General features: G+C 37.8%; 2 protein-coding genes across 2 annotated transcripts in view; both read right to left on the bottom strand.

Moving 5' to 3' along the window:
* LOC144650557 (acyl-coenzyme A synthetase ACSM3, mitochondrial-like) overlaps nt 1–1,340 on the bottom strand; it is a 6,697-nt gene extending 5,357 nt beyond the window's left edge. Inside the window, exons 1-2 of the mRNA XM_078510263.1 lie at nt 1,055–1,340; nt 1–88 (exon numbers count right to left, since the gene is read on the bottom strand). The exon at nt 1–88 is cut by the window's left edge and continues 37 nt beyond it. Coding sequence (XP_078366389.1) covers nt 1–65 — 65 coding nt within the window. The 5' untranslated portion in view covers nt 66–88; nt 1,055–1,340. The remainder of the gene's footprint in view (nt 89–1,054) is intronic.
* A 7,339-nt stretch (nt 1,341–8,679) lies between these two features.
* LOC144648835 (uncharacterized) lies at nt 8,680–22,418 on the bottom strand. The gene is made up of 13 exons (XM_078508284.1): nt 22,339–22,418; nt 18,641–18,920; nt 17,053–17,543; nt 15,967–16,476; nt 15,256–15,577; nt 14,910–15,080; nt 14,261–14,488; nt 12,780–13,255; nt 12,191–12,327; nt 11,563–11,698; nt 10,635–10,951; nt 10,009–10,265; nt 8,680–9,441 (listed from the first exon to the last, which is right to left on the bottom strand). The coding sequence occupies exons 1-13, from the start codon at nt 22,375–22,377 to the stop codon at nt 9,215–9,217; spliced, it is 3,591 nt and encodes a 1,196-aa protein (XP_078364410.1). The 5' UTR covers nt 22,378–22,418; the 3' UTR covers nt 8,680–9,214.
* Between the last annotated feature and the right edge of the window lie 5,082 nt (nt 22,419–27,500).

Raw genomic sequence — 27,500 nt, 5'->3', positions numbered from 1 at the left:
AAGTTGAAGTATTCCGGAACTTGAAAATCCTTTGTTCCCCGGATTACGGAACCCAGTTCAGCCATCGGTAAATCAACCTTGAGGCCAACTACAAGATTAACAAGAAACCCTGTAGGATTGAAGACGGGCCAAGGAATGCTATACAATTACATACCCTCGTTCTAACACAGGCAGACCACCCTATGTGTTCTTGGTTAATAATTGTTGACAAAGGTTATATGTCGAAATCAATGGCGTGTATAGAAGACATATAGAGAAACATTGTCTCGGCTTCGATTTACTACAAAATATAAAATCTACTCTAAATGATTCAATAAAAGTTAGATGAAAAGTTGAATGAGTCTTGTGTCATGTTTTTTTGCCGCCCCGAGCCCTTTAAGGCGTTATTTTTGCGAGATAATTTAGCGACCGGTAGAAGAGAGAGAGAAGAGAGAACAAGACAGGCAGCTTTACCGCCGGCGGTCGCGACCTTGTCTAATTAAAGCTGGAACTGACGCTAAACCATCAAAATTCTCGCCTCGAAAACACCGGCATCCGATCGACTAGATATTTCTCTGTCCTTGTGCCGAATTAGAGCTTCACACTTCCAATATTTCACGAGAAAAGCGATCCCGAAGACTCAAAAGTAGCTTTCTCCATATGATCAGTGCAAAATTCTGGATCAAAGGAATTTGAAACATGCGAATAACAAAAGAAAATTGGGGCGTGCGTTTGATGTTTGACAGATGTGTCAAATTTTCTTGTACTTGAATACACAGTAGACGTTCCGAATAGGACTGAGCGCAGAGCCAATCAAATTGGGATTTTAAGATGCTTAAAACCAAGCACAAAAGATTAACTTCTTTTGTGATAAACTCTCTTCTTAAACTCTCCTCCTTCCAAAATAAAAAGTACTCTAATCTAGCGTGACAGTCGCCACGCGCTATGCGATACGCGTGACTACTCTAATAATCGATCTCAAGGTCAATTGAAAAACATGTTACAAATATCTGTTCTCTAATTTCAGCCTAACTCAAAAATATAATTTGTCTCTTTCGTTTGTGTTTTACATTACCTCTTTCCAACTGCCTGGATTGGTGCTTTGTGATCTAAGCTGCGTTTTCTTTCTTGATTTATCTTCGTAGGTATCTCAGTGATACCTACGCGGTTATCTGCTGACAAGCCAACGAAGTTGTGTTCATTTCAAAACGTCGGTTGACGTTGGTCATTTACAACCAGCGTAGGTGAGCAAGCGTAGTTGAGGAATTCAAACTCGCACAGGCGTCTTTAAAAAAGGAAATTCTGAAACCTTGGTCAGTGCAAAAGTGCCAACAATAGGCCAGTCAGTTTATAATCTGCAGTTTGAAAATTCCAAAACTTCCAACCGGCTCATGCGTGGTGAACACCTCACCAACTACGTCATTAAATTACTAATTATAAACATCACTAATTGAAATTAAATGAAACTAATAGCGCATTAAAAGTGGCAGGTTAATTAAGTAGCGTGGGGAACAGAAGTGCAGCTCAGAGACACAGTAGTGATAAAATTGACAGCTCTTGTTAATCGTTGACTTTAGAGGCCTGCCTGCAGGCGACGTAAACATCAAAAGTTTTCATTTTTAAGCGATGACGTCATCGCTTATTGCCATCGCACGACGGGCTCTTTTAGTCTGTCGCGATCGAACAGAAATCAAGGTTAACTTAACAAGAAATCGCCGCGTAGAACACAAAATCAAATACTGCCGTGCAGTTAGAATGGAACACTACAATGTATAAACGAAGGAGATAAATTATAAATGATGGGATCTATTAGATTTAGTAGACAGAAATTTCTAATTCTTATAATATAGAGGGCCGCTATGAGCCCGGGGTATCCAATCGAACGTTCGGTAATCGAGCTCAATCGAACACCAATCGTTCGATTGGGTTCGGTAATCGAACATAATCGAACTCAATAAAATTTGGTCAATTGAACTCAATCGAACGTTTGATTACCGAACAACCAACAATCGAACTCAATCGAACGTTCGATTATCGAACTCCTGTTTGTTTATACTGCGTTAATGTGTGTCCTTCACATATTGAACACAACTGGCTGTGTTGCAGTGAATGAAATGGTGCAACCTCTTTTTGAGTGTAACGGTGAAAAGAAGGGCAGAAACGATATCTTTCCTTCTAATATATAAATGTAAACAATAGTGCATTTCAGTTATTTTACCGTCGTTTTGTTCTCTTCTACCAAATATATTTTACTAAACATTGACATTCAGTTCGATATTTGGACGTTTTTATATTTATTCCATTCCATAACTGAAGTTCATTTTGATTAGTCCTGCGTGATTTACTTTTCCAGAGAAAGATTCCGAACAAAATCGAACCTGATTGAGTTCAATTGTGTTCGATTATGTTTGATTATGTTCGATTGGTTCGAAAATCGAACTCACAGCAAAATAGATGTTCGATTTTGTGCGAATACCGAACCCAATTGAATGATTGGTGTTCGATTGGGTTCGATTGATTTTTGGTTCGATTTTGTTCGATTGGATACCCCGGGTATGAGCAAGAGACCGTTTGACCCTTCTTTTAAAGCTTGCTCGCGCGTATCGTTTGTCGTTCATCAGATGTCACACTATAATATTAATAACGCAATCTCTGTTGAGACAACATAGGGAAATCTAAAAAAAAAATAAAAATATAAAATAAAATTTAACTGTTGTTCAATTGAGCAAATCTACAAAGAAAATGTATTAATTGCATCCTTTGCCTGTGAATTTATAAGTACTGTATTTATTTAAATTCAATCAGATCCTAACTAAGTACTGCTATTTATACAATCACTTACATTGCTTGTTATGTTTGAAAAATGTAAGCTGCAGTTGGATAACAGTCTTTTTCACGCACAAGGTGTCAGCTACAGTCGACTCCCGATAACTCGAACCCCCGCTAACTCGAACCAAAATCGATTTCCCCTGGATTTCCGTCATACATTTACTGTAATTTTACCCTCGGTAACTCGAACCCTCGATAACTCGAACATCACGCTGACTCGAACCAATTTTCGTTTCCCTTCAGGTCATTTTCTATATAATTTTACCCTCAATAACTCGAACCATGTTTGTCAATACGTGACAAGATAAAACAAATACTGAGTGTACATGTACTGTAGTCAAAAACATTGATTGAATTTATTTTAAAAGGGGCCGTGTATTAATTCTTAATTTTTTGTATTACACAAAACGTGTACAGTCTACTTTTGGTTTAGGTTGATACCGATTCTTTCAATTCCAATGTTAGAAAACTTTCTAGAATAATCGATAGTAATAGATTAATTGAGAAGCGTCAGGGCGTATTATGACTACACTGTATTTCTCGAAAAAGTAAATCACATGAACTTGGTAGCTGTAGCCCAACATTGTTCTCTTTGAAACCTGCAAAGTTCCCAGTACCTGCACTTCTGCTACTGCTTTGCTTTGTCTTGTTTGGAAGAAGCATATAAGAAACGACTGTCGGAGTTCGTTTTCAAATGTATAAAAGGCCACACCGCCACAGAATTCACGGATCTGTTTGTACAGAAGAACTCGAGCCGCGAAAGCAGAAGAAATGGAGACATCATTCTCCCAAGACCAGAAACGAACATGACTAGGAACTCCATAAAGTACCGAGGAGCAATAGCGTGGAACAGTCTACCCAGCAAGAAATCCACCGATCATTTAAACGAATTCAAGCAATTATTAACCAAATTTGACTTCACTAAAATAAATTTCGATTTATTTGCAGCCCTCATAAAACATAAAGTTAACAGTTACGAATATTATTAATAAGTTAAACTCTGAAATTCAACGAAGCATGCATATAATGCAAATATATATATAGATAAACGAAGTTTATAGTTAAGATATTTTAAGGATGTATATAAATTTTATTCTGTAATTAACTAATTTAAGTACACGACCCCACCAGCTCTGCTGATTAATTTATCGTGTTTAAATAAAGTGATTCATTCATTCATTCATTCGTTTCACGTCACGTTACGTTCTGATTTATACAGTTATCTCGGGAATAATGTATTGTTCCATTTTCACTCGACTTCTCTACAATTAAATTTGGTTAAAATGTACATTGTATGAATCAAATATAGTGAACACCGTTTTTTACATATTTCCGGTCATTTGTTCTCAACTTTCGATAACTCGGACTCCCGATAACTCGAACAATTTGCAATTTCCCTTGAAGGTTCGAGTTATCGGGAGTCGACTGTACTTTTATTTACGATAAGTTTTTGACAAATTTCCTCAAAATTATGTAAGACCCCTTGTGAAACGTCATCGCTTCTGCATGCATTGCGTGCCATTTATTTCATTGGCCAATTGAAAATATTTAGATATTTTCCAAAGATTGCTGAAAATACATCTCCAGAAATCGCGGACCTCAGAGTCCGCGAATAGTATCTCCTGCGGTACATTGACCGTAGAAGCAAACGCAAGGATTACAAAGAAAATATATGGAGAATGAAATGTTTTATTAAATATTTCTTGACAAATTAACAAATGTAAAAATGTGCAAGCGGAACATAATAGACTGGTGTATTAAGAACCACATTGTACAAGAATTGAAGTGCAGACTTCGAATTTCATTTGTATTCATGAACGTTTTCTGCGAACAGTTTTTGAGACCAAAATTATAAGGCGTAGAGGAGGAATGTATGGCGAAAACCGAAAACTTAAAGTTTATAAACAGGGATTATCGGCAAACTGAATGTGATCGAAAAAATGTGCAAGCAGATTTGATAAAACTATACATGAATCTAACTCACCAAACGATTTAGATCTCCTTCCGATTATATTTCATTTGTATCTTTGCCGTTAGAAAACCACAAAAAATCGCATACTGTGAACACACGGCGGCAGTCCACGTTGAAATCCTAAATCCACTGTCTTTGAGCTACGATATTTCAGCCGTCTTTTCTTCAATTTTGCCGCAAAAGCCATCGTTTGAAAGATCTTTTGCTCCAGTTTTATTATCAGACAATATTTTTGACCAGTGGTTTTCCTACTTCACAAAATATTTCTCTGTGTAGGCCGCATTTTTGTGTATCATCGTAGATGTATATGAGCCCAAAGTCAGGCTTTCGAATCAGCGGCTATTACCAAGTTTCGTGAGCGGATAATGTAAGATGCATCAAAATTCGCCGACTTCAATGTCCGCGATTTCTAGCGATGTTTGAAACAGAGTAACAACTGAATCGTTAATGGGCGATACGCTTTGCCTCAAAGGACAAATTACGCTTAAGTCCGTGGGGAGGGGTGAGCGAGGGGGGGGGGGGGTTTCTTATATACCTTATTATGTGAAATTTTGGCGACACTTTAACTTAGCGAATTTAGAGATTTGTCAAAAAATTGCTTACCGTAATTAAAATGTCGCTTCATACCGATTTTCATGAAATTTTGGAAAATTAAGTGACTTTGTTTCAAAATTTACGAAAAATCGCTAAATTAAAGTGTTGCTAAATACAGATTTTCGTTCAAAATCGCAAATTAACGTGTCGCCAAAATTTCATGTAATAAGGTACCATTTTTGACAGCAGAGGTAAACTTTTCATAGACCTAGGATAGAAAATGGTACCGGTACCCCCTTTACGTAAGTACAGCAGGGATACTGCAACTCTTCTCAATTCTTTCCCTTGGAAAATCCCCTAAATATATTAGATGAAACGACCATTCGGTGGCTTTGTTAAAAATATAAGTTTCCCCCTATCCTTTTCTGTACTCCAGCTCTTAAAATCCCTCCCCTTTATACACCTCCGGCCTGAAAAAGGTATCCCTTTCGGGGGGAGCCTTCCCGTAAATCCGCCATAGTGAGTACCTGCGCATGCTACCCCACCGGGCGCCTAAGGTTTGAATTGATACCCGAAGATATTTTGCCAAACAAAAATTTTCATTCTAACGATGGATGAAGGTAGCCAGACTCGAACTGAGCCATGAGTAAAATCCTACCACGGAAACTTGTTTTTTTTAAACGTACACCTCTCACCAGCGAGGAAAATTACCCAGTCTTTGTCACTAAAACGATGTGGTCGACTGAAAAAACAATTACATAAAGCTAAATCACTAACAGCAGGAAAACATTTGCTACACATGAGACGAGAATAACAACACTAGCTTTGTAGACTAAAGATTAGTTTGAAAACGGGTGATCTTGGCATACTAACATAACTGAAGCTAAATGCTAATCAAAAATTAAACTTACTCACCAATGGGTTCTTTCAGGAATTCAGATTCACCGATCCCTAGCCTCTTTATGCGTGTTACTGATGTAAACCTAAAGTACAACTGGTTCCTCATATAAATGAAATATAACCCACGTGATGTGTAGATCACGGAACGAACTTGATGATTGAGACTTAGCTGCGCCTATAATGCAGCGGTTAGAATCATATCCGAACATTGTGCATCATTCAGACGACTACCTAGTACAACGGAGATTAAGAGATTTCTCAGCTGCTGTGCCCCCAAAAAGACCCTTCCATGGCCACTTCCCAGAGAGATATCATTTCGCGTGAAACTAGTTATTTGTGCGTGATCGTCCGTAGTCTCACCTATTGATCGATCGATATTTGATTTATTGTTTGTAAATGAGAGCAACAATATTGACAAACTGTATTCTCTCTGCTCACCTTGTTGTCCTTTAACTTGATGTGATCATAACAAAACTGGTAAAGACCTTCTTGTCGGAGAAACAGCTTATTTCGCAGCTCGATGACAGTGATTTTCAAGCTCGCTTTGTTGATTTTACTTGCGGTTATTTGGCAATTACAGTGCAACGCGCCTTACCGTGGCCACCCAACAAACTTTTTTACAAGTGTGCTCTCGTAATATTATTACTATTTGTTTGACGAACACGACTCATTGCAAAGTGGAATACGATCAAATAGATAATTGTTACATCATATTTATCAACAAAATCTAGTGAAAACCTAAAATATTACAAGATGACACTTGTATAAAAGGTTTGTTGGGTAGCCACGGTAAGGCGCGTCGCACTGTTAAGACCACACAGCTCAACATTACCTCGAATATTTCCCCTATCATTTTGTAGCATTATTTAAAACAGGGTAAAACAGGGGTATCATATGCATCGCCCTTTCTATACTTGAACCTTATAGTCATCTTGTTTATTCTGGGTGGAACCTGTGCGTTATTACTAATGCGTAAGAGACGTATTATTACTAAAACGCACGTTTCGAGACACCTTAGTTTGCAGGTTTAAGTTGAAAAAACAAGCCAGCAGTCAATCTTTTAATTGTGTTAAACTAATTAAATGGATATTATGCAGAGCAGACTTTTGTCAGATTCACTGCTTATTATGTTTGCTAAGGGCTTGTTTATATGGAAGAGAGTTGTCTCGGGTAGGAAAGTTACCCTCTCCCCCGAGCCATCTTTTGCCGAGCGTTTATATGAGAAAAGTTGTCCCTGTTGTAGCCTTCGAATCCAGCCGCCTCTCCGCGCCCCGACCCTGTTGACCAAGCCAAAACATCTAATATGGGGCCTTTTTAAAATCAGGAACGACCAAATCGTTTTTTGGACGAATTTGGTCTGAAATTTGCTGCAACTGTTATATAGCACCAGTCTCGTTCTGAATGTATTTAATTTTTTGGATTTCAATATCCTTTACTAAGACCTTCTTTTACCGCATGAAGTGATGAACCGCGAAACGATCTTCATATTTAAGAGGCACCGTCCCGATGACCACTTTAGCTCACTTTCTTTGAAAAAGGAACACCTTTCAAGACAGAAGCATAGGCAAACCACGCTCATAGAATTTACTTCCTAAAAGGTGGGTTTAACAAATGCAATTATCTGTCAAAATGGACAATCACGCTTTAGGCACTTTTGAGGGAAAGAAAGGTAAAGCGGCGAAGAAAGGTAAAGCAACTTTATTATGAATAGTCCAGACAGGCACACGCGCGCGCATAAACAAACACACGCACACAAACACGCACGCAGCCCTAAGTTCCTTGATGGTCGCTTCATTTGCTTGAAGTATTTGTCAAATTGGACACGGGTTGTTTCCTTGCTTTTCATTAGTTCGTTAATATAAAACGCAAGACAAGATTGTCTTTCTCCTGTAACTTAAACGTGCTGTGTCACTGATCACTCTTCTTAAAAAATAAAAACCCTGTTCTTTTGCAACGTTCGCAAAAAAATCTTGATGTTTCCCGATATTATTCCTTTATTATATTGCGAATTACACTTTAGTAATGTATCTTATAGAGTATTTTTTCTGATATCTGTCGTAAAACTAACACAAACATTATTCCATCTGGTCAATAAGAAGCGAGGTAGAACAATCAATAAACCAATCAGAACTCACACCAAAACTGATAGGAAACGTGAAAAGTTCGAAAACCAGTTCATGATCGGTGTTTGGTTTGCACCTGATTAACTGACAAAAGGAAAACACACGCCCCATAAAAGGTATAAACAAAACCAAAAAACCTTAAAAGCGCCGCTTACTATCAAAATTCAATCGGAAATATATGACTATAAATCAAAATTACCATGATCTCCTTTTGAAAACACAATGTAGCTCAAAGCAAGGGATTTCATTAGATAATCTAAAATAATGACATTTTCCTAGCCTAGAGCTCAGCTAAGGGCACAAATGGTTTCGACTTTTCTCGAAACATTAAGAGATAAATTTTTCAAGCAGATTATCAAGACTATAATCCTACTTAAGATAGGCTGTCGTATGAGCTGCGTACTAACTTTGCGCGTTGCCGGTATTTTGTATTACTAGATAGCACAAATATGAAAAACTTTAAATAAATTTGTGGTTGGACTTAACACAAGGAGAATAGAAAATCGTTCGTGTTCGTAAAGCTTAGCAGCCTGGCTTTTCCAAGAAAATAGGTCAGAGGCCTGGGAGGGAGTTTTTCGGTCGTCCATAATCCATTTTCAGTTCGGACTCTCAAAATTTCCCACATATGAACAGAAGACAAAATTCGTCCTGGTTACCGGGCTCATCTGAATAGGACCTTAGTCAAGACAATCTCTGAGTCTCGGTCTGGGTGAAACGAGTCTATGTCTGAGCGAAACGATTCTCTATCTGGGCGAAACACGTTCTGGGCGAAACTCGTTCTGGGCGAAACCCGCGGATATCAAGTGCATCATACTTTCACCGTCGTTTATCGTGTAACGAAACAAGAGTTTCAAAGAATATTTCACAGTGCTGTTCTTTAATTTTTCATGGACTTTTCTTTCTTTAAACGCTCTTGGGCATGCGCGTCCAAAGCCTTCAAAATGTGTGGATAGACATCACGAACCGCGTCTTTGCCATAAATACAGTCCAAGTGGCCATACTCTGGTATCTGAATCCAATCGTACTCTTGATTCGGGTGTGCTTCCTTGACCAGACTGTATGTTGTAAATGTGCTGTCTGGCAAATAGCAGCTGTTTTTCTCTCCTACAATGACGCGCAAAATAAATCACGTTTAACATCAAGTAATTGACTGTCATGGGCTGATATTCGTTTTTTCTACTAATTAGGGGAATATGAGGAAATTGGGACTATTGAAATAAATGATTGGTTTGTAAGTTGCATGTGAGAGTATCTTTTTTTAATCACTGAAGGCTATGAAAACCGAATTAATGGGGATTATTTTTGGTTGAAGTATGTGTGTTTTCTTCCAGCCGTTATATGGGAGGAGCACTGCATGATATCCCAAATTACGGCTGCGACGGATACTATCATTTTTGTTCCGTTTGTTTGTTTGGTTGTTTGGTTTGCAACAATTATCCTTCAGCTGTACAAGCTGCTCTGAAATCCGAGGGTAAACAAACATGATGATGATGATGATGATGATGATGATGATGATTGACTATCTCAGATTTCGTGCAGTGTAAAAATGCTATCGCAAGCATCTAATGGAATGTTGCAAAAACATTTGACAATGAACATTTCGTAAGGTATTTCTGAAGGAAAACATATATTTCGGATTATTGAAAATGGATATGATTAACTTGCACTCACCAGCGATAAAGCAGATAGGCATATTCAATCGATCGATATGCTTTTTGTAGACTGGTGACTGCAGCCGTTCATTTTTATCCACATCAGGTAAGTAAATATCTTTACCCGAAGCTGAAACCAACTTCTTTTCCTTCATGGTCAAGGCCAGCTGCTCGCCGACTTCTGTAGTTATGTAACCAAAGAACTCTTGCAAAGTGTCATGGGTCAGCTGGTTGAGATTCTCGTGTTCCCATAAGAGACCATAAATGAAACTTATTCTATCAAAATAGACACAATAATGCTGACATTAAGAAATTTTTTAACTTGGACACACGTATTGAGCTCATGGATTCATTTTAACACTACAGACTGGCTCGATGGCTCTAGCAATCGGATTGATAGCTCAGTATATTTAGTTTGTTTTAAGTTATTTCGTTAATTTTCTTTTTTATTTTTTATCTCTTGTCCGTATGTTGTGGCTTCGTAACACGAATCTAAAAAAACCTTTCAGTATATTTCGGGTTATTCCGTTCATTTTATTCTCAGTTAAAGTCAGTTGTGTTTTGTGTTATTGTTGATGATGATGATGATGATGACGACGATGATGATCTTGACAATGACATGCAAATAAAACAATTATTAAATACCTGTGGCAAACAGGATTGTGGCAGAGTTCACCATAAGGCAAAAACACACGATCAACACCCTTTACGAAAGTATTAAAGAGCTTCTCTGTCCAAGTAGCCTGGTCGTTCGTGTCAACTGTCATTCCCTTAATGCCTAGAGCACCCATCACTCCGGGGATGTAAAGTCCAGCTTTTAGCTTGTTGAACTGACATGGAATCGGGTTTGCGGCAACCTGGCTAGAAACCACACTCCGGACTTTCCCTTCAAGCGCCCCGGACAGTAGAGAGGCAAAACACACCAGAGATCCAGCACAGTGGGCAACAATTTGAACATCTTTCTGCAATAGTAAGTAATGGTGTCACCAGTCTTCACAAGTATGACACGCAAAGAATGCCTTCACATCCACTTTTTCCTAATAAGAGACCGTATTTTTCCTAAACAGTAAAATATTTCGTCTTCTCTTGTCTGGTTCCGTTCTCGCTTTTTTTTTTCTATTTCTTCGCATGGAAAGTTATATTAATATTTAAAATACCCAACCACGACATCAATATTTAGCTCTTATTAGCCTCTTATATTGACTGACAAAATATTCGTACAGGTGTTTAAGGTGCTTTTAGGAGGGATAAGCTTTGAAAATGATTCGCAATTTCATCTCCAGTTGAAGTTGCGACTGCCTGCTTAAGCTGGACTTCAATTTAGAAAAATTTGCTCGTTCTCTGCCCTTCTTTTCTCGTCAAGTTTTGGCTTTTGCATTGAGTATTTGAAGCAGAAACAAGTCAATGCTTTTGTATCTTTGTTTGTAACTTTCCCACCACAAATGTTACCAGGCTAGTACCAAACTAGATGTAAAAATTTAGGCCGCAGTCAATATCGATTTTAGCCAATTATATTTTGAGTTCGTCAGTTCCCAGTCCTTGTGAGATACGGCCATATAATGAAACAACATACCTGCTTAGTGACCTCAATGACTTTGTCGATAGCCGCTGGATAGTCATAGGCTGCACAGTCGTCCAAAGTGTAGTCCCTACGCACCATCGAGGGGAGGCTGCATGACGTGCGCCAATCAACAAGCCAAACGTCATACCTTGTATGATAAAACACATTTGTCGTTAAAACAGGCACAAACGTAAAAGACCTTGTGTTATTATTCCTCTGGTAAGGCTAGCGCTGGTAAGAGAAAACTATTTTAAATAAAATCATTTAAATATGCGTTCAAATTGGTCAGATAACTAATTGGTGGCAATTCAGAGAATTTGTCCTATAATACATTTACTACTATTAAACAAAAATTCCATTGCTTTGCTTAATTTATTTGAAACTAAAGCTGCAGGGAAAAGCGGCTACGTCGAGGACTTCACATCTTGAAAACATTGGCCAATTTGTAATGCTTGTCAGTAATCCGTTAGATCTTAATCTCCCGCTGCCAAAACCAGACTTGTTTCGCGGTTTATTATTGCTTTTAGGGGCCTTGGTGTTTTTTATCTTAGGTTTTGTTTCTATTTGAAAGAGATTTTGAACATCAGAAACAAACGTTTAAAAAACCGTCTCATATAACCTTAAGTTTTTCGTACAGTACCTGTGCTGCACCAGATATTCCACCAGATTTGTGTCAATAGTATCCAGGCTGAATATCCCGCTACTCACTCCTGCACCGTGAAACATAACAACAGGACCTTTTTTTCCACCTTCATAACGGGTCAAGACTATCTCAAACTATAAAACAGCAATGTATGGATTAAAACAAACAAACAAACAACCAAAGTGATGAGATGAGATGAGATGAGATGAGATGAGATGAGATGAGATGAGATGAGAGAGATGAGATAAGATGAGATGAGATTAGATGAGATTAGATGAGAGATGAGATGAGATGAGATGAGATGAGATGAGATGAGATGAGATGAAATGAGATGAGATGAGTCAACAGCACAATTCGGATTGTAGCAGCTATGTCAACAATATTAATGAAAACATTCATTCTTCGATTACCTTCAAACATTCATTCTTCAAACATCGTTGTGCTGTTGTCTAACTGTTGCTTCATAATTTGGTGTTTATAAGGCATTTATCATAAAGATTGTAAAACTGATTTGAATGAGGACATCTTGCGCAAACTAAAAACACTACAGGAACTCTTATAAATTATTGGTATCGTGTACGCTCACCTTGTCCTTAGTGATGCAGTTGTATATTTCTGGGGTGCAGCCATTCAATTTAAGAGGCCTTTTCTTCCTTGGTGGTGAATCTGGATTGAAGTATTTGTTGCGTGAAGAAGTGGGACCATAAACATCCCAGAGAGTTTTGGTAAAGAAACCACCAAACTGTGCCATCCAGTGCAGCTTCTCGCGTGTACTGTTGGTATTGGTTATTTCCATGGTGGCTAGCTGCTTGGCAAAGTTAGGCAATGTAATGTAGAGTGCTGCTTTACCCATAGGCTCTCTCCCATTTTCATCACGTGGGTAAACTTTGACAAACAAAGTCGTGGTGTCTTTCAATCCTGTTTCACCAAAATGGTCCTTGTGTACGTACTTGACACCTTCGAAGAAATACTGTCTGCCACGATCCCCAGTGAGAACCATTTTGTAAACCATTTCCTTCGTGTCTACGTGTTCAGTACTTGAGCTGAAAAGTTGAAAATGACCTAGAAAGAAGCCCATTCAGTAAAACATCTTAATATTTAAGAATATTAGGGGAAGCGGATGTGTTAATGTTTTGTTTTAAACGAAAACGAAGGGAGAAATTACAAACTGGTATACATCGATTCCCGTCGGGGACTCAGATTTTTTTTCTTTGTCCCATGCTCGTGTCATGTTGAACTTCATCTTCATTATTTATTACCGAGCTTAAATTTACCATCTTTATTATTTACTGGTTCATCTTGTATTCAGTTATAGTCTCCATTGTAGGGCGGATATATTTATACCTGCATATGCCTTAACCGAGTTAACTTATGCTCGTGGCGAGCATATTATTACACTATAACAGACATCCTAGATTTTCCATAAGGACACAATGATGAGCTGCCAGCACTCCTATCTGGGTCGGAGAGAAATACATCTCGCTGCGGGCGCCTCTGTGCGATTCGAACAAGTACATGGATTCTCGCACTGGCTCCGTTCTGTGGAACATGGTCAGTTTAGGAACACGATTTTACGCAGTCAAGTAGACTGTTAACGTATAGAAAAGAGATATAAAAAGAATTTAATTCGACACCAACCGCCTTGAGCGTGCGCCGCAGAGATCGGAATTTATATATGATTGACTTTTATACTGTGAATTAAGACTTTTTTATTGTATTTTATATATTTTTTAGTATTTTAATTCATTTCTAGCTTATTTTATACACGACCCCACAAGCTACTCAGCTTTAAATTTTTATCGTGTCAAAAAAGTTACTAACTGACTTACTTACGTATCAATCTGAAGCAAAAAGAAGCTAAAATCTCAGCTAATTAATGCTAAAAAAAGAGTAATTAAAGAAAGTCATGAAGCAAATGGGTTTTCCCAGTTTTTTTAGGTTCAATGATTTTAACGAGGGTTTTTTTGCAAAGGTACAAGTTGCTGCACAACTAAACATGGCTGGGTTTTTTTTTTCAATTTTTATTATAAAGCCTTGCAAGTGTAGTGCACATTTTGACTAACTTACCTTCCGAAACCGACATAGAGGATGAGGACAACGCGAGACAAGTCACCGTGCCGCTAATCTTTGCAGCATGATCCGGGTCACATTTGATCATGCGCTCAACATCATCAGATTCGATAGTAAGTGTAAATTCACAAGGTACTTCCGTTTCGCCGTTTAACGGTGTAAATTTTCCCACCATCTTCTCGGTGAAGCGAATTCCAGGCTTTGCTTGAACAAAGTCAGTTTTGTCTGTGAAAGAAATTAAAAAAAATTAAAAAAAAATAAGAAATAAAATGAAATAAAAAATAAAAAAAGTTTTTCAATTTCAATGCAGATCTAGGGAATCTAATGTGTTTAGGAAGTTTACAATCATTCCGTGAGAATGCGTGGGAAATGAAGTGATAAGGTCATATCATAATATGACTTGAAACTTTTATCCAAAAACGTAACAGTAACAAGTTTAAAAACAAACAAACAAACAAACAATAACTAACAAACAAAAGCAATTTACAGTAAAACAGAGAAAGAGCGAGAGTTTTTCTAAAAGGCTTGTAAACGTGTTGTCCTGAAAATAAACAACTTTTTAACAGGGCGAACTGTACTAACATTTTTTTTTCTGAAGCTATTTGATGCTGACGTATATTTATACAATAAATCTGTGTCAACTCACCAAGTGGTTTGAATGTGTCGTAGTCTATTGTCCATCCTTCCCTTTTCGCAAGAAGTCGCATACATCGCTCCGCAAGGCAAGAGATCGTAAGTGTTGGGTTGACACCTACGGCTACTGGAAGGATCGCACCGTCAACAACGTAAAGTCCATCCAATACCCGGTTGGACACGCCTGAAGTGACGAATCAGGTTAGGCAAGATCACAAAAAAGAGTGGAATAAATTTTAACTTTAAATTAATAATTTGTAACCATGATTAATGTTCTGTAAAATACTTTATAAAAAAGGAACAAAAAAAAAGGGATAAAAAGGGAAGGGAAAGAAAGGTAATTCTTCCTAGAGGTTCACCTTCGAATACTTGTCCAGCGTGATTGACCACAGCTGTTTGTCCTGACTCTCCCATGGGGCAGCCTCCTAGGGGGTGAGCTGAGATAACGCTTTTACCAAGAGCACTTGACCACATTGGATTTTTCACGAATGTCCCTTTAAGTCCTTTCGCCACCTTTTCCAATGCCTTATTGACAATTTTAAAGTTGCTTTCGAATCCAACCCTGTCCCATTTAATGTCAACACTGTCGATGTTTTTGTCGTAAGAAATGATGCCACTTGCATTGTCGTGACTCATACAGAGGAAGGACAGTGAATTGTCTATTCCTTGACCTTTTAATTCCTTAAGAGAGAAAGTAAAAGGAGGGGATTAAGTAAGTAAGTAAGTAAGTAAGTAAGTAAGTAAGTAAGTAAGTAAGTAAGTAAGTAAGTAAGTAAGTAAGTAAGTAAGTAAGTAAGTAAGTAAGTAAGTAAGTAAGTAAGTAAGTAAGTAAGTAAGTAAGTAAGTGAAATTAAAAAGGCAGCAAGTGAACGACTAAGTGGCTGCATTAAAAACAACGATAAATTGCTGTTACATTTGTGCTTGTTGCTGTGACTGTCGAATCAGTGTTCAGTTTGCTTGCATCCATAAAGAAAATAATTGCACTGCTACACACGATTAGCTGGAAATGTCCAAATAAAGAAAAACTCGCGATTAAATGTATTTCTCAAGTATCATTAATATTGTCTTACCCTCCAAGCCGTTTCTATCGCTTCGTCTGTGTCAAACTTTTCGACTCCAACCACTTTTGCAGCAGCCATCAAGCCAACTGAGTAGAGACCAGAAATAGCCGATGGTGGAGTTCCATCCTCAATGACGAAATGACTTTTTACGTTTTCATCTCCCGATTTTCGGAAATCCGCTACTGATGTGATGCAGGGACCAGGTGGTGTCGCCTTGCTGTCTTCCGTCATGTGTTTGGTCTCGAGTCCCACCGAGTTTGTCTTCTCAGATCCGTTGTAGCTGAAGGCCAGAACGTCTCCGTTCGTCGAAAAACGCTTACCTATCTGATCAGAAATGTCGAGCCCGCGTTCTTTTGAGCGAAGGAGCAGTTTGGTGGAACCAAGCGCGCCTGCACCAAGAATGACGTGAGTGGCTCGAATGGATTCTTCCTCAACTTGGAAACTCCCTGGAACGAGTCGCTTGTATTTGACGATCCAGTCTTTTGAGTCAGATGCCTTAGTCACAGATATGACTTCTACCTGTGTGTATCAGAATGTTAGATGTATCTGCGTTTCCATGATATTAAAGAGATGTCGTCAGAAAAAAAAAACAAAGAGATATTGACCAAGGTTAAAAAAAAAAATCAAATTGGGTCACACTTTGTCGTTTTCAAGGGCTAGGTTAGTAATTGAAAGACATGAGGTTAATTTTTTGATTTATATAAACAACATCGCGAGAACACAAAATTTTGCACTTTTTGGCTTCACGCTTTACGTGCACGGACGTAGTATTTAGATAGCCTTTTTACATTTTAATGGAGATCCAGCGAGATAAAAAACTGAGCTGTAGTTTACAGAATCGTCTGATATTTTAAAATGGGAAATTCAGTAATTGTATTTTATAATAATTCTAGATTTGTGGTTCCATATGTGTGGAATCTTGTAGATGGTTTACATGAACGACAATCAAAGTTCTATAAAATCGCATTCAGTTTAAACCCGCACTTGCTTCAAAAGCATCCATTGCGGTTTTAATTGGTTGATTCAAAAATATTAAGTAATATTCTTAAAAAATAACACGGCTATTTACATTATCATTTGGTAGATCATAAATACCTCAGTGAATATTTCTGCCCCATGTGCTTTTGCATCAGGCAAGTAATTTAAGTTCAGCGTGTTCTTAGCACCAACGTTACATCCACCGCAGCAGTTTCCACAGGCGGTACACTTTGGCTGTGGTACTCCAACATGATTGGACGGTGTGTCCTCAAATGTGACATATAATGGAGTTTTGTAGAACATCTGGTCAATATCCTCTATGTCAAATTCTTGCAGACCATCCTTCATACGTTTCATTTTATGTAATTCAGGGTAGTTATCCGGATATGGGGTCGGCTTCAACATTTCTACCACGTGCTTTCGATCGACAGACATCAAGTTGGTCATGTCGCGCTTAAGTTCCACTGGCCACAACGAGTGCTTAAATACGGTGGGCTCGGCGTCAAGGCCAACATTTGCGTTTATGAGAGAACCTCCTCCAAGTCCGCACCCCTGGACCACGCTCAAGTCATCAGTCACGTAGAACTCGTAAAGATTAGACGGTTTGCCTGCAAAGTCATACTCAATAAGCTCCATTGTGATTTCAAATGTCTTCAATTCTTTTGCAATGATAACAATACGGTGTAACAATCTAAAAAAATTGCTTAGCTTATTATCCGAGCTTTAATCTGGGCATGCTACTTGAGGCCGATTATATCTTTACGTTTGGCGACTATTAGCCGAGTATGTTAGACAATTTAAGATTGAACTAATTACAGTTATATTTCGAGAAAATTGAAGATAATTTCGTACATCATGCTGAGATCGTCTGGCGAAAGAAAATTGTTATTTCTATCTTCGAACATGGAGATCCTGAAAGCATAGATTTTGATTGCACTATGTTCACCAGAAAATGTTTCCCAATAATGGCATCTTCATATGTTTATACCTTAGTGTTTACATGCAAATTAAAGAGAGCGATTTCCCTCGAATTTTTCAATCTAATTCAGAAATTTCTTTTAACCTTAGTTTGTTGTTGTTTTTTGACTTGCTGAATGAATGAATCTGAAACTATAACCTTATTTTTGCGCTATATCTAAGGTTTTTGGCAAGCATATTGCTTGTCCAAAAATTGGTAAATCACGGGATAGTCAAATATATATCTAGTTTAGTTTCATTTTTGAATGTTTATCTCTGTGAGGTTGTTCTTAGGGAATCAAATTATCTCACCTTAAGACATTTTTCATTTCATAAAAGGTCAAACCATGTGCGTAGCCAATCTAACTCGATGAGCATAGTTTCTTGCAATGTCACGCAAACGTTACGCCCATATATCAACACTTTTCAATGGTTTCAATTTTCAACGTGTTTGTTGCATATCTCTTTGCTGTAGACGTACTCTTCAAGCATATTTTGAGAAAGTGAGGATAGAAATCAACACTACAATCGTTGATATGGTTACCTTTTTTGGTTAGAAACTAATAAGAATAAGACTATTGTCATATATTGTCATTTTGGTGAAGTTTGGCAAAAATTGAAGATGGGTTTTCGACAAAAGTTGTTTTTTCAAACCCGCACTCTCTCGAGCCTTAATAATGACTGCTGCATTTTTACCCGTTTTAAATTGATAGTTATATTATTTTTCGCATTGTTTAAATAGTCTTACCAATCTTGTCTTTCTTTCCACCAGCATGGATTTGCACTTCTTTCCAGGCATTCAGGAACGTCTCAGGGAAATCGCCAGGTAACCACTCCTTTCCGCGCTCCAAAACACACACGGACTGACCTGCTCTAGCGCAGCGGCTGGCAGCAATCGATCCACCATAACCGGAGCCAACAACCACCACGTCATATAGTGGTTTTATTGATGCATGAGGCGATGACAACCGAGGGAAGTTAGGTTTAAATGGAACAGGTTGTGGTGTCCATGGCCATCTAAAAAGATACTGAAAAAGCCGCGTTCCTCAACATACTTGTAACGTTTCATTAAGATTTGTTAAGGGTTTAGCATATTCATTCTCTCGGGAGTACAGGAGAGAACAACTACTTTTTAAAAATGCTCATTCACCTTTTAAATTTTTTAACACTATAGTTTTTTTTTTTTTAAAGTTCTCTCTTTCACTTTACACGCGTAAATGTGAGTTGCACAAGTAATAAATTGCGTTGCAGTGAAAACCAATGAATTGTATTGCACTGCATTGCACCGCATTGTATTTTGTCGTGTTGTGTTGCACAATACAAGGCGTTCAAGAAGAAACGAAAACGAAAAAGAAATGGTAAAAGCACGGGTATTAAATACTTCTTGGAACTTACAAGATAAAGGTAAATTTCAATAGCACAACCCGTAAACGATTGTCATTTTTTAATGGTAAATATCATCATTGGCAACCAAGCCTTTCGCAATGATTGATGCCATTTTTGCTATAGTTTAGGCCGTTACTACTGCTGGAATTGTTGACCACATAATTGCTTAGTTTTAATTAGGATCTCGTAAACGTGCTGCCGTCTCCGCGCATTCAATTCCCTTTTGCTGGAAATTTGCACAATAAAAATTACCTGTAATATGTTTCATATCAAGCTCTACATATAAGTTAGATCCAACATATTTTTTGTTAAATAAATTTTACTTTATGCATTCTTATTTTGACGTCTTTTTTAAAGATTTATATGATGACAAAGTACTACTTAGATTCCTAGGCGCACATTACACCTTAGCTCTTCGTGGACGCTGAATGCATTCTAGTATAACAAATCAACTTCATTTATTCGTTTGTACTATTGGTCAAATGTCACCACAGAGTTCTCGATGGTCTTCTTAGCTACACATGAATGACCACTCAAATAGCTGACACAATATAAAATATTGACAGCTCAATATAAGCCCTCGACAGATCAATTCCTTTCAAGGAGGCTACATAAACTTGATACGATTATTTATCTGACTTGTCTTGCTGTTATCACGGAAACATGCTACAATTGAATGTGAACTGCTGCAGTTTTAATCTGTGAATCACTCATTCCTTGTTGTTGTCGTAGTTCTCGATAGATCGGCGAGAGATCGGAACAAACAACTGTTATAACAGTAGCTTATATAAGGCCTCACTGGAGTCACTAAAATACAACAAGATGCTACTGAAGGACAACTTTCAACGATCAACACTCATGACATGAATTGTCTATTCGGAAATACAGACCAGCCGCTCATATTGTATCTACAGTGGAACCTCGATTTAACGAACCTCTATATAACGAAGTCATCGGTATAACGAACGATATTCTTCAGCCCAGCCAAAGTTACAGTAAAATGTATGGAAAAGAACCTCGATATAACGAATCTCGATATAACGAAGTCCTCGTTATAACGAACACAATCCGAAAGCCCAAACGTAAAATGAAAATACTTTATTTCTAACAGGAAAACAACTTCAAAGACGCATGTCCATACCTATGTGGATATAAGACATTAAAACACAAATGTTATTTTTGACAGTCTTTCAGATCATTAAATGCTTGGTAGTGCAACGTAGCAGCGTGAAAAATAATTATTAATTATACCTCGATATAACGAACATTTTGGTCGTTTTCCGCAATTTCGTTATATCGAGGTTTTCGATATCACGAACCCTCGATATAACGAACAAATTTCTCCAGTCCCTTGGCACTTCGTTAAATCGAGGTTTCACTGTATCACTAATTCTCATAATTTGGAAAATACACCTGCGGATTTTACACTCCAATTTGACAATCTTTATGAACCTCGTTTCACGCAAGAACACTAAAATTTTGGCATTCTCATTAATCATGATTTTCACAATTATTCAAAAATTGTTACAACATGAAATTCAGTCGCAGGCCAGAACTGTTGCGAACAAAACTAGTTGTACATCTATATTGTGATCTTTTTTAAACTGGACAAACATACAGCTCCTTAGACACAAGAAGGCGGTCAGCATTTTTTAACTCGAATTCAAATTTCAGGAAATTTTATTGGTACCCCGCGCGAATCACCGCAATTATAAACCAAATTCAGCAAAAGAACGGGAGCTTTTGTTGACGGCGTGAGAGCGCGCGAAATAGTCTGGACCGACTCTATTACGATCGACTTCCGTCCGCAAATCGTTCTCGCGCAAAATTCATGACGAGATTTTGCAGGTTTTCGCGTTGTTTTTAGAAAGGGAAAGATTTGAGATTATTTTGGACCCTTTTCAGACTTCCTTGTAGTTAAGAAAGGGACAACATCTATCGAAATACTATTACAAATTATTGTCAGAATGATAGTCTTGTATATCATTTCAGTGAAGTGGTCGTGCTGTTTATTCTGCTGGTTCAACTCCGTCATTGCTAAATACATTATAGTTTACCTTAAACTAGATTCTTTGAAAATATTTGGCTTATGTGAATTATTTGTATTTTGCTTATAAAGTAACACAAAATTACACAAGCATTTAGGACAAATTGATGTTTTACATTGTTGTCCTTGCCATTGATCTGATTGATGTGCTTTGTGACAATCATTTAGTGTTGACCTGAATATATACAGGTGTATATAGTTAACCAAGGAAAACATGGCCAGTTAGTGTGAAATACTTTAATATAATTTTATTTTTCGAGGAAGCCTGAGACATATAGGAAAGAAAATTTTGACACTATACATCGATCAACTCTGCATTCAATTTTAGGAATTTACAAAAAAAAAAGAAAAAAAAAGCCTCCAAAACTAAGCGTCCTGCAGAAGGTCTTGAAGATTCATCTTCGTTAATTAAATCAGACGCAACGGAAATTAAGCAAATGCAACAGATCACGGCACGAAATCACGAAATTCGTATTCGAAATAACAAAAAGCTCATCCTGCTGATTAAATCAAAATACGATTAATCTCACAAACTTTTTTACACCTCGTATTTGACACTTTCTTAGGGATGCCTTATTTATTTTGTTGCATCCAGTACTCGAATCGTGGATGAACAGGAAAAATGTGGTACCGTCTTTTTTCGCGTTTGTCCTCATACAGAAAAACTAATCACGTCGCCCTGAAGTTAAGCTGCCTATGAAACTATAACAATTCGTGATAGCTCTAAAAGACTGGTTAAACGTGTTTGTGAGCAAAAATCGCACAGCGTCGGGTTCAGTACATTACTAGGCATTTTGCCATTTTGTTGCGGGTATCTTTTGTTGGGCGCCGTCCTCAAGAAGTTCTCTTTGTCTTCGCTTCATCACTCCACTAACGCGATTTCACTCATTTTTTTTAGTATCTCAAGCCACAGGATAAAACAATTTTAAAAAAACCTTTGCATCGAATGCTGATAGAAAGACAAATTATTGCGCGCGAGGGACAAACTTCTACTCTGGTAATATGACACTTACACTTGCCATAAAATCCCATGCTCTACGAAGGAACTCCATACTGCTACGAGGTGGTGTACGAAGGGACTACCTTGTCCAACTCAACACTGAAGCAATAAACCAACAGCTTCACATTTATACTAATACCGCTGTATACGATCATTGATATTAAATACGTATATGGATTTAGTCAAGCCTAAACGCGTATTAGTTTCGCATGAAATGCTGAAAAACAGATCACTTAAGAAAAGGAGCTAGAACACTTGACACTATATGCAATATTAAAAAGTAGATATTAGCCCTCACGAAACCAGACACAAACTGCACTGATTTTCCAAATTAGGGAGGGAAAGAAATCAATTTTGTTACTCATAGACTCTGTCATCACGGACCAGAATGTCACAATATTTTTACTATCCGAATCACTTTTTTTAAAAAACGAAATCAAAGTATTTAAACGACGCTTTGTTTTTATTCCGCATAACGTCAAGCCCTTTGTTTCAGAGGAAGTGAATTGTATCGAAATATGTTGTTCCTTCCTGAGCGTCATTGGTCAGTGAAATTGTCGGTCCAAAAAAGTTGCAACTTGTGTTTCCTAGATGGTTACTTTACCGTTAACATCTGGCACATGTGGCAAATGCTGGTAACAGTGAAACTTTAATTGTAACAAATCGGCATAAAGATTTAACCAAGCCTAAACACGCGGACCCTTAGATTTGTTTTGCATGATAACCACTTGACAAAGACGAACACTTGACATTATATTGAATGTTGAAAATTAAATATTAGCCTTCGCGAAACAAGACACAAACTTCAGTTTTATTCCTTTTACAAATCACTGAGGTATGGGAAGATACCTCTGTTACCTATTGACTTGATAAATTTTGTCATCACAATGGAAACAGAATGTCACGATACCTGCATCATCTGAATCACATTTTTTTTCTAAAACGAAATCATAGCAATTAAACGACGTGTTATGTTTATTCTGAAAAAAGCTAATCGCTTTGTTTCCGAGGTAGTGAATTGTATCGAACTATGATGTTCCTTCCTGAGTGCGGTTAGAAAAATTGTCGTTTACAACATAATTGAAATTTGTGTTTTCAATACTGTTATTTTACGGTCTTACAAAGAATAGCCGAGGTAACAATATAGAATGGAGATCATTAGTTAGAGGTACCCCACAGGAAACAACTAAGGACTCTGTGATGCATGTTTGCCTTTTATTGCCCCGGCGGAAATCAGAAGCTTAACTCTTCCTGTGTTTGTGGAAGACAAATATATACTAAGGGCCTGTTTACATGGAGGTGGGGGACCCCGGGTAGGTGAGGTAACCCGCCTAGGTGGGGTAACCCGCCTGCCCATATAAACTCTCATTTGTTCTCGATCGCGTTTACATGATGGATGGGGAAACCCGCCTAGGCGGGTTACCCGGTCTGCTGGGTAGGGTAACCCTCCCAGCCGGGGTCGTGTTTTGCCATGTAAAAGTTTCAAGGTGGGGTAATCCGCCTACCCGGGGTTGACTCATGTTTAAATCTGAAAGTGCTCCAAATGCAAACCACACAAGATATGGCTGCCAGTACGGCTTCAGCCTCCGCTAGAAACCCGGCGAGCATTTCCTATAGCTTCATCTGCCCGATGTGGAACGAAATACTGTATTTTTGATAACGAAATGTATCTTGATATACGACTACGGAATATCACGATATAAGGCTTACAAAAATTGCATCGGAAATTTCTATCAGCTAAGCGAAAAGGCGCTCATAAAATACTTGGTGTTTTTGATCTGATCATGCCATTTGCTTAACGTGAAGTACTGCATGACTATGGCTTTTCGACTCTCTCTGAGTGGAGCATGTTTACCCTCACTTCCCGTTTGCTCCACATGTCCTTTTCATTGTCGCAAATTATTAATTTCCCACGATATCGTGAAAAACAAATCACTTGAGAATTCAAAAGGGCGCTAAAACGACGTCAACCCTTGATCTTTATTCCACAGCAAGCAAAGACCTTTGTTAGCGAGGTAATGAATTGGATCAAAATATGTTGTTCCTTAATTTCTGGGTGCAGCCGATGTCCTTGGCATTCCACTGTGCATTCCAACAAAGTTGAAAATAGTTCCCTTACCGCTTTTATTTTTTTTTTTTTTTTTTTTTTTTTTTTTTTAGATAAAGCAGTTTATTGATTAACACTGACTTAAAATACATTGCAATACATAGCTTACTTACAATTACAATACACTACAATACATAGCTTACTTACTGAGATTTGTTACTTTCTTTGTACTTGTTGAAGCGGCTGTCAACCTAGAAACTAATAGGGCTTCTGGTCGAATACAGAATTGACAACAACGGAATCTAACTACCCTGTGTGTCAGAGGTTTTTCTTGCGCGGTTTCCTGTTTCAGCCATGTCTTTATTGTGATGACCCGCGCGAAAAATTAGTTTCGCATGATAAGCTAAAAAAACGGATCACTTGAGAATAAGACCTGGAACACTTGACATTATATGGAATATTAAAAAGTAGATATTAGCCCTCACGAGACCAGACACAAACTTCAGTTTAATCGCTTTTACAAATCAGTGAGGGATAAGGAAATAATTTTGTTACTCAAGAATGTGGTCATCATAGACTCAAGAATGGCGCGATATTTTTACTATCCGATTTTTTTTCTCAAGCGAAATTTAAGTATCTAAACGACTTTCTATTCCTTTAAAAGCTTAGCCCTTTGTTTCCGAGGTAGTGAATTGTATCGAACTATGATGTTCCTTCCTGAGTGCGGTTAGAAAAATTGTCGTTCAAAACAAAATTGAAATTTGTGTTTTCAATACTGTTATGTTACGGATTATAGAATAGTCATAACAATATAGAACGGAGATCAGTAATGAGACCTTGCCCCACCGGAAACAACCAAGGACTCTGTGACGAATGTTTGTCTTTTATTGCCCCGGCGGAAACTAGAACCTTAACTCTTCCTGTGCCGGTTTGTGGAAACAAATATAATTTATACAAACCGACTAAACATCTACAAATACTGTATATTTGCCGTGATAATAAAATGTATCCTAAAAACTGAATTTCACGATCTCAGGTGGTTGGCAAAATCTACCATCTTCAGTGTAGAGCTGTAAAGTCTGCCTGCCTGTTAATGTACAGCGGAAAAAAGACTTCCGCTCTTCCTGTAGTTGAAAACTCCGAAAAAATGCCAAATTCATTATATTGTAGCAAACTGTAACTTTCTCACGATGTCGTGAAAAACAATTCACTAGAAAATTTAAAAGGTAAATTCTTGACATACATGCATATCGAAAATATGCATGTATGCCCTCACGAATTGAAACAAGACACAAACTTCAATTAATTGCTTGTACAAATCATTGAGTGATAGTAAAATAGTTTTCAATGGACTTGATACAAGCATTACTGTGTTTTGCCGTCATTATGAACACAGAATATCAAAATAATATTCTTATCTGTATCATTTTCTTTTTGCCAACAAAATAATAGCAATTAATCGACGCTTTAGGTCTATTCCGCAAAAAGCTAAGCCGGATCGAACTAGTTCTTCCTTCCTGAGTGCGGTTAGAAACAAAGTTGAAATTTGTATTTTCAACACTGTTTTGTTTGCGGCCTTACACAGAAAAGGCAGAAGCGGAAAACACATGCTGACTCGAGGGAGAGAAAAGGTTCTTTATCACAATAGGTATTTCACCTAAGCAACTACTGATAAGAGCGCTGAAACAACGTCAACCCTTCATCTTTATTTCACAACAAGCCGAGTCCTTTATTAGCGAGGTATTGAATCGGATCGAACTATGTTGCCCTAAACCACAAGGACACGCTCCGTCCTTTAACTTTTTAATCTGCCATGTTCTTATTCTCGTCTTAATATAACTTAAAAATGGATTTAGTTTTAAAAAGGATTGTAACAAAAGCTGTTGAATACAAAATTCAACTCACAGTAAATATACATGGCATTTTTTTCGTGCTCAGTCTATTCAAAATGTTTCGGCACCATGCTTTAGATTGTTGAAATAGCCAAAGCGGTGGCATGACGGCCTTATGCTCCTACTGGCGCGATGAGTCATGATGATGATGATGATGATTGCTAAAAACATCGGCACTTCTTTTCAAGAGATAAGCGGAATGTTTTTTTTTTTCCGTTTCCAAGCAATTAATGCTTTTGGCGTGACGCCTGCCTTTACAATTGATCAAGATCTTTTGAGTGCGGTTTTAGCTTATTGAAAGGTCGTACTTTTTTCCCGCTCAGGGTTAACTGTCTTTTCCTTCTTATATCTAATGAGCTGTTAACAACACTCAAGCGAGGAATGCAGCTCTGAAATGTTACGGTAATGTAATCAGGTTGAGATGTATTTAGGGAGCCGTTGCACTACTCCGATAGCGCAGACATTCACGACAGCGCAGAGGGAGAAGAAGCTTAACCTGGCGAAGATTAAGCAAACCTGAAGACCTTTAGAAGAAATCAAAGCAAGGTAAAAGAAAATATCGTTATATTGCTGGACAATGTAGCATTTTTTAAATTAAGTTTTCGGTTTTACCCCTACCTGTTATGCTTCTTGATTTGGCATCTCATGTCCCTCATTTCGCCCTTTGTTCCTTTTTTTCTTTCGACATAAGGTGTTCTCTTAAGAGAAAAAGTGGAGGAACTTGTATGAACTGTTTGGAAGACTAGTGTGCTGATTTTGAACCATCACTGTCAGTGATTGATTCTACGTGTTACAAATTAAAGAAAAACTTCTATTCCGTAAACAAAACGTACCGCAGGCTCAACTACATTGTTGTTTCTCTCAGTCGTTATAGTCCGGCGGCTTAGCTCGAAATTTTAGTTGAATTGTGCACTTTTTGATACAAGCATGAAACTTGGCACAATGAAAGTGGGCACCAAAAGAATTTTTTTCAGATATAGTGCCAAGCCCGAAAAACACCGGTTTCCATGGAAACCTTAATTTATTAACCCTATTCAGACCGGGCTTTTTTGGATCTTTTCAGACCTCCGTAACTTCCAAAATATTTAAGCAATCACAATGAAACTTAGAGAATATATACGATGTCCAAACACCTATCTTTTGGTATACCGCATAATTCCGGTTATAAGCCCTGGGCTTATACAACTTCATAAGGGTTTTTGGGTGGGCTTATAAGCGGAGGGGCTTATATTCGGG

The sequence above is a fragment of the Oculina patagonica genome, chromosome 4, assembly GCF_052425735.1.
Source record: "Oculina patagonica isolate OP01 chromosome 4, crgOcupat, whole genome shotgun sequence".
In the NCBI taxonomy this organism is placed as follows: Eukaryota; Metazoa; Cnidaria; class Anthozoa; order Scleractinia; family Oculinidae; genus Oculina; species Oculina patagonica.
This window is presented reverse-complemented; position numbering and strand designations above follow the sequence as displayed.

Coding starts and splice junctions, on each gene's coding strand:
- LOC144648835 (XM_078508284.1), bottom strand. CDS start 22,377: ATGGAGTTCCTTCGTAGAGCATGGGATTTTATGGCAAGT. Junction 15,081..15,255: donor CGCTGGACAAGTATTCGAAG/GTGAACCTCTAG, acceptor TCGTCACTTCAG/GCGTGTCCAACCGGGTATTG. Junction 11,699..12,190: donor GAATATCTGGTGCAGCACAG/GTACTGTACGAA, acceptor TTATCATACAAG/GTATGACGTTTGGCTTGTTG.